The 14,400-nt window shown below is 42.2% G+C and overlaps 1 protein-coding gene across 1 annotated transcript in view; it reads right to left on the reverse strand.

Moving 5' to 3' along the window:
* Positions 1 to 12,751, reverse strand: part of LOC307022195 (complement C3-like) — a 48,698-nt gene extending 35,947 nt beyond the window's left edge. Inside the window, exons 1-5 of the mRNA XM_079654852.1 lie at positions 12,529 to 12,751; positions 7,178 to 7,373; positions 6,896 to 7,058; positions 4,767 to 4,855; positions 3,609 to 3,697 (exon numbers count right to left, since the gene is read on the reverse strand). Coding sequence (XP_079510978.1) covers positions 3,609 to 3,697; positions 4,767 to 4,855; positions 6,896 to 7,058; positions 7,178 to 7,373; positions 12,529 to 12,605 — 614 coding nt within the window. The 5' untranslated portion in view covers positions 12,606 to 12,751. The remainder of the gene's footprint in view (positions 1 to 3,608; positions 3,698 to 4,766; positions 4,856 to 6,895; positions 7,059 to 7,177; positions 7,374 to 12,528) is intronic.
* Positions 12,752 to 14,400: the final 1,649 nt, after the last annotated feature.

Here is a 14,400-nt window from a genome sequence, read left to right on the forward strand (position 1 = left end):
TATCTACTTTATTTGTAAAATAATCATTAAAATGATTTGCAATATCTGCTGGCTTGGTAATGAATGTACCCTCGGTTTCTATAAAGGAAGGATGCATGTTTGAGTTCCTCCCCATTATGTTCTTCAATATTTTCCATAACTTCTTTCCATCATTCGTAGAATCACTGATTTCCTGCATGTAGTATTCCCTCCATTAAACTTCTCATCTCGTCATTCAACCGAGGTGCACACTTTGACCGGGCAGACCATTTTCTCATAGGAACATGCTGATCGGCAATCCCCATGAAAGACTTCATAAATACTCCCAGTGCTTTTTCTGGGTTTCCCTCATGGCAAACATCAAACCATTGCACATTCTTTACCTCCTCTACAAATTGTTCCTGATTAAACCCCTTAATAGACCTTCTATCATTTATCTTGGAGCCAGCTTCAGGTATTTTGGTCTTGCGTACTATACACTAGATTATGATCACTAAAGCTAACTGTGAGTGACAACACTTTAGTGCAGTGCTCTGGCCTGTTAGTATAGATGTGGTCAATGCAGGTCGTTGTAATAGCCCCATGTTTATTTGTAGCCCTTCTGGTTGGTGATGTTATTACCTGAGTCATATTACACATTTTTGGCAGCTAATGCAATCTTGTTCCACATCCTGAAAAACTTTGCTACTGAGCTGGCTCCAGGGAGGCAACCCATCTTTCAGGCTTCTATTGACACGCACACCATCCCTCTGTCATGGAAAACTTCACACATCAAACCGCTGCCCAAAATTCCATGCCCAAAAGAACATAAGGACTACAGACCAATAGCCCTCACCTCAGTGATTATGAAATCACGAGAAAGAATTCTGCTCCGATTTCTTATCAGTACAACACAAGACAAACTTGATCCACACCAATTTGCCTATGAACAAGGGTCCGGTACGGAAGATGCTGTGGCCACTCTGGTTCACATCATCACTAAACATTTAGATAAACGCAACACCTATGCAAGAGCCCTCTTCCTAGACTTCTCATCAGCATTCAACACAATACAAGCAGACATCTTTGTGTCAAAAATGGCCAAAATGGAAGTAAATCCATACCTGATTTACTGCTATGCTGCTTTCCTCACTAGTAGAGAGCAACTTGTGAAGGTTAACAAGACCCTGTCATCTGCCATCACAACCAATGTAGGCCCCCCCCCCAGGGCTGCGTGAGTTCAGCTGTGCTCTTTACTCTCTACACTGATGATTGTCGGACCAACACACCAAATCAATTCATCAAGTCATTAAGTACTCTGATGATACTGCAATAATATCTCTGCTCAGTAACAGAGACGACCCTGAGCTGCACCAACAGGCTGTACATCAGGAGGTGGAGTGGACTGATAACAATGCTCTGGAGATCAACACCAGGAAAACTGAGGAAATCATTTTTGGCTCACCATCTGACTCCCATAAAGTCCCCATGGTCATCCATACAGATGAAATCAAGCAGGGAGTTTCATACAAATACTTGGGTGTAATGATTGACCACCTGCTGTCATGGAAGGATCACATTGGATATCTGAGCAAAAGGACAAAACAAAGAATTTATTTTCTCCGCCGTCTCAGGTCCTTTGGGGCGAGCAGAGAAATTCTTCTGTTGTTCTTTACATCTGTGATCATGTCTATTCTGCAGTACTGCAATACTACCTGGTACAAGTGTTTGTCAGCAGCTTTAAAATCAAAACTGCTCCACCTGTTAAAAATCTGCTCAAAGATTGTTGGTCAACCCTGTCAGAGACTCTAAACCATGTTCTGACCAGTGAATATGAACTGCTATCATCTAATCGGAGATACAGGGTCCCACCATTCAATAAAGTCAGACTGAAGCACTCCTTTGTGCATCAGTCAATCCTCACAGTGAACACAGAGCTGATCCCAGGTCAGATGCACGCTGAAGGTTCTTTGAGCATGTTCTCTCTCACTGATTGTGCTGTTACGTTAAATGTTTGTTGTTTGTGTTTCATGTATTGTGTCTGGATACTTGTCTGTTGATGTCGGACATGGAGCTGCTGTGATGCAAGTCAAATTTCAGACTTCATTTGACCAATAAAGTGTTATCGTATCGTATCGTAAACAGGGTACACGTACCAAAGTGTGACAGCAAGGTATTATGGGGTGTCATCAAATGCCGTTGCCGTGGCGACAGACAACTCGCCATGAAACAGGATGTCGCTGTAAGTCCAATCGGCAAGGTCCAATCGTCCCCGAATCTTCACTTGTATACCACCAGTCCATGCCTCAACAGCTCTACGCCAAATCTGAGATCTCACCATATGCCGTTTCCATGGAAACGCATCCCTCGCCATAAAACATGATGTCGCTGTAACTCCTATGAACATTTTCAAAAAGTGCTCAAACTTCACATGTGTGCTAACAGTCCAGCCGTGAAGACATCTTCAGGACAGTTTTCAGATTTCATCAAATGCCGTTGCCATGGCAACACAATGCTCGCCTTGAAACATGGTTTTCTCATAACTTCAGTGAAAATACTCCAAACAGCCCAAAACTTCACAGGTTTGGTAACGATGCAGCCATCAACGCATCTAAGCGTATTAAGGGATGTCATCAAATGCCGTTGGCATGGCGACAGATCATTCGCCATCAAGTTAGTTCAAAAGTTTGCGGTTCAAATATTCTGCTGCTTTTCCAAGCCTTTTTACTTTTCTTCTTTTCTTTTCTTCTCTCATCACACATTCAAGCCCCCAGTGTTCATGTATCATTTCAATCTAAATTATTCACTTTCTTCTTACGCATTACATTTCAGCATAGCAGTTTAGCGTCAGCTTTTCAGCATAAAGCATTCCCACTAGCAATTTCTTCAGGAATTGTATTCGCTAGTTTATAGTTGTAGGCCTTTATGTTATTGCCTTACAGTTTATGCCGTCTAAAGTATGTTCAATAGTGTAAAGTTTACATCAGTGTTAAAATGCTCGTCATTACTGTAAATACTGAATACCTTAGCCTTTATCTTTAATATGCTATATTACAATGCACTTAACTGCTTCTTTGCCATCTGGTTAGATGCTAAAGCTGATTCTACAGGTGCTTCTCAAAAAAATGACGATATCATAGAACTTTCTTTCCGTAATTTATTTCAGAAAATGAAACATTCATATATCTTAGATTCATTATAAATAAAGTGAAATATTTCAAGCCTTTTTTGTTTTAATTGTGATTATTACAGCTTATAAATCATGAAAATCACTAATCCTGTATTTCAAAATAGTACAATATTAGATAAGACCAATCAAAACAGGATTTATAATAGGCCTACAGATATTTTGACCTTCTGAAAAGTTTGTTCATTTATTTACTAAACTCTTGCCTAGGGCAGCAAATTGGTCAGGGTCGGCCCTGCAGAAAGTAAAACTCAACATCCACTTCTTCTGTTGACATAACAAATAGTCATACTCACAACCCTATATTTTCAGTTTGTCGTTCTGATCCAGTGTTTTTCACTTACATTCATCATCTTGGAAGTCTTTCTTACAAGACATTTTGGTTAGTTCTTTTTCAAACACTACATTTGCAACTTGGAAATTCATTGTAGAGAACCCAACATAAACAAGATAAACTACTAACCTGACAATTTCATCGAGTCGGTATTCTCCAGAGTAGATCCCTGATCTCAAAGAGACTGGATCCAATGGTATAATGATGCCTTCAGGGGTCTAACAAATAACAATATATAAAAAAACAGGTGAGCAGTAGCACGTGAACAAATCAGCAGCAGCATTAGCGAGGCAGAGGCAGGCAGATCTGGCGGCTTAAATAGAGCGGCAAATTTAGGAGATTGTGTTTGGTTGGTTGTAAGAGGGACCAGGTGCGTCACGTGTTAATGTATCATTGGTGCTCGAGTTGACTGCCTGAACTAGCTCGCAGGCTTCGCCCTATTTAATGCATGTCTCCATGAGCTTGGTCATTGTCTCCATTGAGACTTTTTTCAATTTCAGCTACTCCTTAAATATATCTATCTACAATTTAAGGAAGTGGCTGGCTAATAAGCAAATCAACCACTAGAGCAGGGGTCTCCAACACGTCGATCGCAAGCTACCGGAAGCTCGCGAGCCCTCAATAGCTCGCCAAGCAAATCCAAAATGTAAAAAATACACACAAAAAAAAGGGAAATAAAATTAAAATAATCTACGCAATGCATACACGAAGCCTCAATCATAGCAAACTCTAGGCATAATGCCTTGCAAACTTATCTAGTATCCTATCCATGTGAACCTGCTTTATCTGGGGATGGACCTAACATACTCCCGGGGGGCATGCTCCCCCGGGACAATTTAGTTTTTAAATGTTGAAGTTAAAGACATCAATCTGGTGCACTTTGAGCAGACTACACAATTTCTCGGATTTGTTAACACCATTGTCCGGAACAAATGTTTGTAGAAAGGCAGAACAAGACCCAAAACAGCTCAGAAGGGTTAAAGGTAAGCATAATGTTAAAATGTCCTAAATATATACACTGCAAAAGCAAAAAAAAAAAGAAAAAAAAAAGAGGAGTAAAAGTAGCTCACGACTTGTTTTATTTTTTGAAAGTAGCTCTCATCCTAAAAAAGTTGGAGACCACTGCACTCGAGGGTAGCAAGTGATAGGAGAGGTGTTCCTAAAGGAACACAACCCAACAACTCACAAAGTTGGCTGTGTTTTTATTTTGATAACTTCCGGGGAATTAAGAATTTCTAATACAAAGAGCCTTGGTATATGTGCTTATCAAAAATCGGAAAACAATACCACAATCTCAATGGCAATATCCTCTTGGTTGTTGTCACCCCTCTCCACGGGCTCCATACGGGGAGTAACAGCAAACATCCTGTAATGAACTGACATAGAAAAAGAGTGGACTTAAGACTTTACTTTTTGATAAAGCTTATAGTTGGGGCTGGCTCAGGCTTACTTTGGACCAGCCCCTAGTCAGAGGGTTAGGTTAGGGTTAGACTTACTTTGGACCAGCCCCTAGTCAGAGGGTTAGGTTAGGGTTAGGGTTAGGGTTAGGGTTAGACTTACTTTGGACCAGCCCCTAGTCATGCTGCTATAGGCTTATGGCGCGTTTCCACTAAAACGAGGAGAGCTGTGATGTCAGCGGCCCGTTTTTGGTTGCGTTTCCACTTGACCTAGTACCGGCTAGCGGGTCCTAATTCACAGTTTTTCTGGCCCCATAAAATCGTGGTTCTTGGGCCAGGAACAACCAGGCTGAGTCGGGCTGAGTATGCTAAACTAGAGAGAGAATCGCTGGCAAGGGGGCTACAACTACAACAAAATGAACATATTTGACCGTGATTTAATTGTAATACACGTTTCAAGATGATGCCTAAGTAACAAAATACTGATACCAGTTAGTAAAAAACATGAATTAATGTTTTGACAAGTCTGCAGACAGACAGCAGGCGAAAAACCTTTTAAAATGCGTGTTTTCTAAATGGAGATCGGCTAAGCTAACGCAGTGTATGCTCCGACCGTCCACACTCACAACAACGGCCTACAGACATAAATAAACCAGCGACTGTACTCGCCATGACACAGACAGTCTGTGGTTTGTACTTGTTGAACTTTTATCTAGTTTTCTGAACAGATATGAGGAGCAGTGAGCTCTGAGGGCTAACAGCTAAAGTGTTGTTTTTCTGGGGTTCTCATTGAAGATGACGTCACGGCTCCGCCTACACTGCGTTACTATAGTTACTACCCCAGTTCCTAAACTGTAATAGAAATGCTCAAAAAGTTATTACGTCACAGCGTATACTTCAGCGGAATATCAAAACAATGGCCCGGGGTGCAAAACGCATCAATGAAAGCGACCCTCTACCACACAAAACGACACCTGTAAATAACCCAATCTGTGTTCTTTTAAATTGAAAAGGATATTGCATTGTGTTTGTTACTTCCCGTTACAGTTGTATGTCTTAAGTGTAATTTGGCATGCTTTTATTTTGAAGGCGAGTTTACGCTGTTGACAGGAATTTGTTGTTACTATGGAAACAAGAAAAGCTTCACAGCCCATTTAGAGGGAAGATACTGTATGATTGGTCAATTGTAGCCTACTGTCATTTGACATTACTCTCTCGTTCAGTTACTGTAGCGGGCCCATTTACAGCAGGACCACCAACAGCTCCTATCTTCACAGTAACTCGGCTAAAGGAGCTTCTTTCATTTAACCCTTCACATTCAAACAGAAACTGAATAGGCAGATTCTAAGGATTTATTTATTTGGAAATGTTATTTTAAATACAATTAAATCAAGTTATTTTTGGTAAAACTAATGAAAAATATAACTAAAAATATATATATTTTTAATGTTTTTAAATATTATTTTGTAGAATATCTTAGGCCCTCGGAGAGCATCCCATAATCCCCTCTGTTTCAGCCCTGTTTCCAAAGTGCTGATTTTCTGTCTGTTACTTTAGATGAAAATAAGGAGCCCCTCCCCACGCCCCTCTGAGAGACATTTGGTTAAAAATAACTCAATGGTGCTCTAGGAGGAGATTCAGGTGATAAGGGGGGGGGGGGGGGGGTTACCTTGGTTGGTGATTGGCTAATGGTTACACAAGCAAAAAATACATTATGACGTAAAAAAGTGCCCTTAATCTGATCAGCTCATTTTCAGACCAGTTTTTATGCTGGATCAGGACAAAAAGAGAGCAAATCTTTATTCCTGAAACTTTCCGAAGGGGACACATATTTATATATAAAATACATATAAAAGTGGATTTTGCACAATAGGTGACCTTAAAGTCATATCGTTTTATTTTTCACTGATTAATTGAGAGGGATTTTCCTAATCAGTCCCTGTTGGAACATTTGTAATTTGTGATATGGGGCTTAATGGATAAATATTGCTTGATTTATTGATTAATGAATAAACTCACCTCTGCTGTTGGGGGTGTAGAGGGTCTTGTCAGTTTGGATGAAGATATACCCAGACTGAAAGGAGACGAGGACAACCTTCTCAAGCAGTCGGTCAGGGAACTGAGCTTGCAGATACACATACTGCTTAATGCTGGGATCCTTACTGAAGTCTCCAGTAGGGATCTGAATCATTATGAAGAAATAGAAACAGTGCATTAGGAGCAGGGTGTGTACATGATGTGCATTTTTTTAATTAATAGATCATCTTAGAAAATGCAACCGCGTTATAGCGCATAATTTACCATTATCTGTACCAGCGCCTGGAAGTTATCTGTACTGGTAAGCGTCACAGATGCAGTTGCCAGCCTTTTTTCTTTGGTCGGATGGTTCCACACATGGATGTCCACCCTTTTGTCTGCACCTGTGCAGTCTTGACACTCCACAAAAATGTTTTCGGCTGTTCCTACCCTCAACAAGTTGGGGGCAGACATCACCTCCCTGCAAAGCAGGGGCGGAAAAGAAGATATATATTAATGGGATCTCAGCGAGCAGAAAGAACCACATGCTGTTTTGGATGTACTGAAAAAAAAGAGTTCAAAATATTACTTCAGTTCACACACAAAACAACCTTTTTTTTTTATGAATTACTCACCTTGAATTAATAATGCCTCCATGGTTTATTTCCATTCACAGGACGGGTTTGAAGTGTTTCAAATAATAACGTTTAAAAGAATATTCATGTGTTTTGGAAATAGTGAGCAAACAAATAAATATATGGGATACTGCAGTGGTTCCCGATCTTTTTCAGTCAGGCCCCTTGTGTAATTGGAAATATTTTCGAGCCCCCCCCTAATCCGGTTCCCAACGAGATTGATAGAATTAATTGTATATAGTTGTACAAACATTACATTTTCTCTGCTATTAATAACGAGACAAAAAGATCCAACTATAATTTTATATTTTATTATGGATTGAACATGAACGAAAATAATTGTATTGGCAGTAGATCCTGTGCCACTGTGAAACAACGAGGCCTAATTGAAACAATTACAAGTACTGCTTATTGATCCGGTTCTTTAACGGTATTTTTATAGGTTATTTTTGTTCTTTTTTAGTGGAAAAACAAACAAAAAATTAGAAACAGAATTCACATTGATTCATGTTATATATAGTGTGGATTATGGGCTGCTAGCACACATAACGTACCTGCAGTGGTGATAGTAACTATTGTGTGAGTAACATTCTGTTTTTAGACTTCTCTGTTTCAGTGTGTGTACTCTGTATAAATGCTCTGTAGTTGATCTGACTGAAATTGTGATTTTAAATCTCAAAACCGCTACAGTATCTGTCAGGCAGAAACTTGGGACAAGTAATTTGACTGAAACCTTCAAACTGAACTAACTGACTGCTAGGGTTAACTTTGATTTAAACATTTGTAGAATACTAAGAGCTTTATGGAGTAGGTGTAACTGTATTAAGGGTTAAACTCATAACTTTATAACTTAGGGTTTAATTTAATTGGAAAACCATTGTGACACTGAAAATACAATAACAACTCAGGAGGGAGCCAGTCTAGATTTCCTTTTGAGGGCCACCAGCTGCAGAGAGTTAACTAATTAAAGGGGCGTGGCCCCACAGCTGTGAGAACTCAGCAATCAGGTGTCCATTTTAGGTAGCACTTTCCTGGAGCGTCAGACAGACGAAGACTGACAAAGACATTAGAGTCCTGCGGGAGTCACGAGGGAGGCAAAGAGGAGGCAAATCCTACTTTGATTGAGCTAAGTATCGCTGGTGTTTTATTTTATTTGGATTTCTAGCCCCTCATGCTATAATCATGTGTATTTTGCTCCATTCCTGTTTATGTGTCTTCTCGCAATTATCACTGACCCGTGTATCTCCTAATCGATATAACTGCCCAGCTCTCGTCTATCCCACAAGCTCCACTGAGATCCAACATCTAGTTTCAGGGGGCCTGTGGAACTGCCAGTCAGCTGTTCCTAAGGCTGACTTCATCTCTGGATACGCTTCCCTGCAGTCTCTGGATTTCCTTGCTCTCACTGAGACCTGGATTACTCCTTCCAACACATCCACCCCAGCAGCTCTCTCCACAGCATATTCCTTCACCCACACACCCAGACCCTCTGGCAGAGGAGGTGGCACTGGTCTCCTGCTCTCTCCCAACTGGAGCTTTTCCCTCTTCAAGCTACCTAACTTCACTCCTTCCACCTTTGAATTCCATGCCGTCACAGTAACCCATCCTATACAATTAACCATTGTTGTTCTCTACCGTCCACCAGGCGCCTTGGGGGACTTCTTGGAGGAGTTAGATCATCTCCTCTCACACATCCCTGAAACTGGCCCTCCCGCTGTACTTCTCGGAGACTTCAACCTCCAGACAGGGAAGATATCTGAACTAACATCTGTTTTAACCACCTTTGCTTTCTCACTGTCTCCATCCCCACCAACTCATAACGCTGGCAATGTCCTTGATCTCATATTCTCAAGGAACTGCACTACTTCTATCCTCTCTGTAAACCCGCTCCACACCTCCGATCACTTCTTCATTTCATTCTCTCTACCCCTTTCCAAACATAACAAACTAATCTCTTCTAATTCTGCCCCTGTCCGCCGTAACCTTCGTTCCCTCTCCCCTTCTACCTTTGCCTCATCGGTGCTCTCAGCCCTCCCTTCCTCTGATTCGTTCCAACTCCTGCCTCCTAACTCTGCTGCAGAAACTCTCCTCTCTACTCTCTCATCCTCTCTGGACTCTCTCTGTCCTGTCTCATCTCGGCCGGCTCGTCAGTCCCCTCCTGCTCCCTGGCTAAATGACGCACTGCGTGCTAATAGAACCATCCTTCGGGCAGCAGAGTGGAAACGGTGGAAATCCAATCACCATGACGACCTCCTAACCTATCAGGCTCTCCTCTCCTCTTTCTCTGCTTCCATCTCTCAGACAAAAAGCACTTTCTTTCAAGATAAGATCCAATCTTCCTATTCCAATCCCAAAAAACTATTTTCCATCTTCTCCACCCTCTTGGACCCCCCCAACGCCCCTTCCCCCTCCTCCCATCTGTCAAGTGACTTTGTTAACCAATTTGAAAAAAAGGTTGATGATATTCACTCTTCTTTTTCTGACTCCACTTTACTCACCACTGGGTCACCAGACCCTCCTTTCACCCACACACCGACCTCCTTCTCCCCTCTCTCTCCAAGTGAGGTTCTTACCCTCATTAACTCTGCCCGTCCTACCACCTGTCCTCTGGACCCTATCCCTTCAAACCTCCTTCAGACTATCGCTCCTGATATTCTACCATTTCTCACCCATTTCGTCAACACTTCTCTAACTTCTGGTCACTTTCCAAACAGTCTCAAGGAGGCAAGAGTAAACCCTCTCCTAAAGAAACCCACTCTCAACCCGTCTGATGTTATAAACTACAGGCCTGTCTCTCTCCTGTCTAAAACACTTGAACGTGCTGTCTTTAAACAACTCTTCTGTTATCACCATCAGAACAACATTGTGGATCCGCACCAGTCTGGTTTCAAGGCAGGTCACTCAACATAAACTGCCCTCCTTGCTGTCACTGAGGAACTGCACACGGCTAAAGCAGCCTCCCTCTCCTCTGTCATCATCCTTCTGGACCTGTCTGCTGCATTCGACACGGTGAATCATCAGATCCTCCTTCGCACTCTACAAGAACTTGGAGTTTCAGGCTCTGCACTTTCCCTCCTTACCTCATACCTCAAAGACCGCACCTACAGGGTAACTTGGAGAGGGTCAGAGTCCGACCCTTGTCAATTAACTACAGGGGTCCCTCAGGGCTCTGTTCTTGGTCCCCTCCTCTTCTCCTTGTACACAAACTCGCTCGGATCTGTCATTAGCCCGCATGGTTTTTCATACCACTGCTAAGCTGATGACACCCAATTAATTCTGTCCTTTTCCCGCTCAGAGACCCAGGTCGTCGCACGCATCTCTGCTTGCCTAGCAGACATCTCTCAGTGGATGTCTGCTCACCACCTCAAGCTCAACCTTGACAAGACTGAACTGCTTTTCCTTCCGGGAAAAGATTGTCCCACTCTTGACCTAACAATCAACATCGGCACCTCTGTTGTTTCCCCGACTCAGACTGCAAGGAATCTGGGTGTGACCCTAGATAACAAACTGTCCTTCACTGCAAACATTGCTGCTACAACCCGCTGCTGCAGATACACTCTTTACAACATCAGGAGGATACGTCCCCAGCTGACCCAGACATCAGCGCAGGTTCTGGTCCAGGCTCTCGTCATCTCACGCCTAGACTACTGCAACTCCCTCCTGGCTGGTCTACCTGCATGTGCCATCCGACCTCTGCAGCTCATCCAGAATGCAGCGGCTCGTCTGGTCTTCAACCTTCCTAAATTCTCCCACACCACTCCGCTCCTCCGCTCCCTTCACTGGCTTCCAGTAACTGCTAGAATCCACTTCAAGACACTGGTACTTGCATACCATGCTGTGAATGGATCTGGCCCTTCCTACATCCAGGACACGGTTAAACCGTACACCCCAGCACGTGTACTCCGCTCTGCATCGGCCAAACGACTCGCTGCACCCGCACTGCGAGGGGGACCCAAGTTCCCATCAGCAAAAACACGTGGGTTTGCTATCCTGGCTCCAAAATGGTGGAATGAGCTCCCCATTGAAATCAGGACAGCAGAAAGCTTACACATCTTCCGGCGCAGACTGAAAACTCATCTCTTTAGACTCCACTTCGAGCGATAGAACTATTAACAAAGCACTTATATACTAATAAAGGGCTGGCTGATCTAAAGCCAGTTGAGTAGCACTTGAAATGTTTGGCTCTATGAAACCTGATGTACTTTTATGATTCTGTTTTCTTCAAGTTTGTATTTTGTCGGTCGAACGCACTTATTGTAAGTCGCTTTGGATAAGAGCGTCAGCTAAATGTAATGTAATGTAACTAAGTAGATGTACTTTAAGTACTGTACTTATACTGAGGTACTTAAGTATTTCCACTTTTGCTTCTTTGTAATTCTGCTCCTCTACAGTCCAGAGGTAGATGGCGCGCCCCCCAGGTTGGGAACCTCTGGATTCATGACTTTTGTGTATGTGCTTAAAGTGGTCAAATAAATAAACCCAATTGGTAAGAAAATAATTAAAAGGAACAGTAAGGGGGAACAGAACATTTAACTTTAGGTTTCAATTCCCCCAAACTGCAGAAAAAAACTAAATCTATTTTAAAAGATGTGGATCATGAGCTCCAGCATGGATTGCACACACAATGAGTAATCTATTGATTACATTGACAAAGATCCAGCACTGGATCAACACAATATTTCATCATATCTCTAGACCCTTGCTCTGTCTGGCATTTTGCATCGTTTTGCAAACTCTAAACAAAAAATGAGGCCAACTTATTGGCATCATTTGAAACACCACATGACCTTGCATTTTGTAACACAGAGTGGACTGTAGCTTCTCATTATCAAAGATACAAGTTAAGCTTTTTGAATAATATGAATGTAGCGACCAACAATTGTTGCTCCCATTACAGCTAAACCAATAACAATGTGTATAACAGGAAGATATATATCGTTGTTTTCTGAGAAATTATTCCAGCAGAGCTGAAGTGAGTAAAGGTACGACATGTCTACTTACAATGGAGCTCCATCAGCACGAGAAGTCAGGGAGACGAAGGCCAGAGAGGCCAGCAGCCACAGCAGAGTCTTCCTCATCCTCCTACCTGATCCTGATCCGCTGTCAGTGAAGTGTCGCTGTGCAGCACCCTCTTTTAATCCTCTCACTGCCCCACCGCCACCTCACCTCTCGTAGTCTTTCTGTACACATGTACGAACACAACCACATACACACCATTTCCCAGCAGCAGTTGAGAAACTGATAAACATGAGGTCCACTTTGAGGAAAAAGATAAACAGTAGAAAATCAATAAGGGGTTAACATGTTTGTCTAACTTTGGAGCATAAAGTTGAATGACCAGTTCAACATTGCTACCAAATAACTATTCTGCATTTATGTTGTTTTTAAATGTGACAACTTGTTCTTCTTTTCTTGTTTGGTAAATGTAGACAGCTATATGCCATACGTTTTTGCATACATTCACAGTAAATATTTATTCAGTATGATAGCTGTCTAAGTTAAATTCATTTATCACTTATTCTAACAATGTACTTAACCCTAAATAAAAGAACCCAATAAAAAGAGCTGTTAAATAATAGTGAAGTCACGTTGTAATAACAATAACTCATCTCTCTCAATGCTCACTCTGATGGTCATCATATTTGGAGAGGGAAATACCAGGTGGCTGAACTACATCACCAAATAGTCAGAATAAGAGTAACCCAATACAATAAAGTGTATTAGTTCTAAATGGCAAGCCTCTAAAACATAGGTGTAAATAGTACAGGTTTTATTGAAACTGGAACCTTAATTCAAAGTACAGTATACAAATCATCAAATAATTCGGCGAGAGGTCAAGTATATAGATACTAGAATATAATGTTAAATGTCAGGTTCCTCAGAAACGTTCGGGGACACATTTTGACATTCTGCAAAGCAGGTGCAGAACCCCGTACAGGGAAGGCCAACAGAGAGGCACTGGTACTTTCCACTCTCTCCACACTTTGCACCTTTGCAATACAAGTCAGTAATGTCTCTCACTTCTGTAGGGGCTGGGGTTTTGTAAATAGCACTGGTTGAATGGCCCCATCTCTGACAATCCACTCCCTTGCCAACAGGACTCCATAACAAGGGTTTGGGTTCGGGCTGTGACACCATATCGCTGTCTGAAACATTGCTCTTTACATGTTGTTTAAATGCATTCTCTGTTGGCGGCAGATTTTCCGAGGCTGCATCTGTTGTTGATGCAATTATGAACCTCAGTTCATCCAAGTTTGTGCACATCAGTCCAATTTCCTTTTTCTTTTTTCCATATAGCAGAAGCGCAAATTCTCTTGCGACTGGCAAAGACTCTTCCAAGCTGGCAGAGAGGCCAAAATGGGCCAGATCTTTGAGCTCGCTTAGATGGGTCTTGAGTTTGGAGAATGCTGTTGTCTTTCCTGTTCTGTCCAAAATACTTGTTGTGCCACAGCCACATGCATGACATGCTGGTAGACAGTTAGACATGTCTTTTCCAATTTTTTCATATATAGTGTTGATGGGAACATATCTCTCTCTCATTGCATGGCCTGCATGCATGTACACTAGAGATGAACCAAACATGTATTTGCTTGCATAATATATGAGCAGTACTTCCACACCTGTGTCATCAGACCTCACAATGATGCGGGAATATGACTCTGCAAGATGTATGGCATGGAGCACCATCCTTGTGTCTGCCTCCTCCTGATCACTGTACAGTGATGTCAAACTGCTGACTCCTGCTGTGCAGATGCTCTTCACCTCCTCCTCTTCGTCAAATCCTGAGTGTAGTCTCTGTGGGGCAGCAGTGACAATGTAGTGGCTCACAAACATGCACACTGCAGTCTTGTTTCCACTACTCCTCAAGTACTT

This window comes from Notothenia rossii (assembly GCF_949606895.1).
Source record: "Notothenia rossii genome assembly, chromosome: 10".
Lineage (NCBI taxonomy): Eukaryota > Metazoa > Chordata > Actinopteri > Perciformes > Nototheniidae > Notothenia > Notothenia rossii.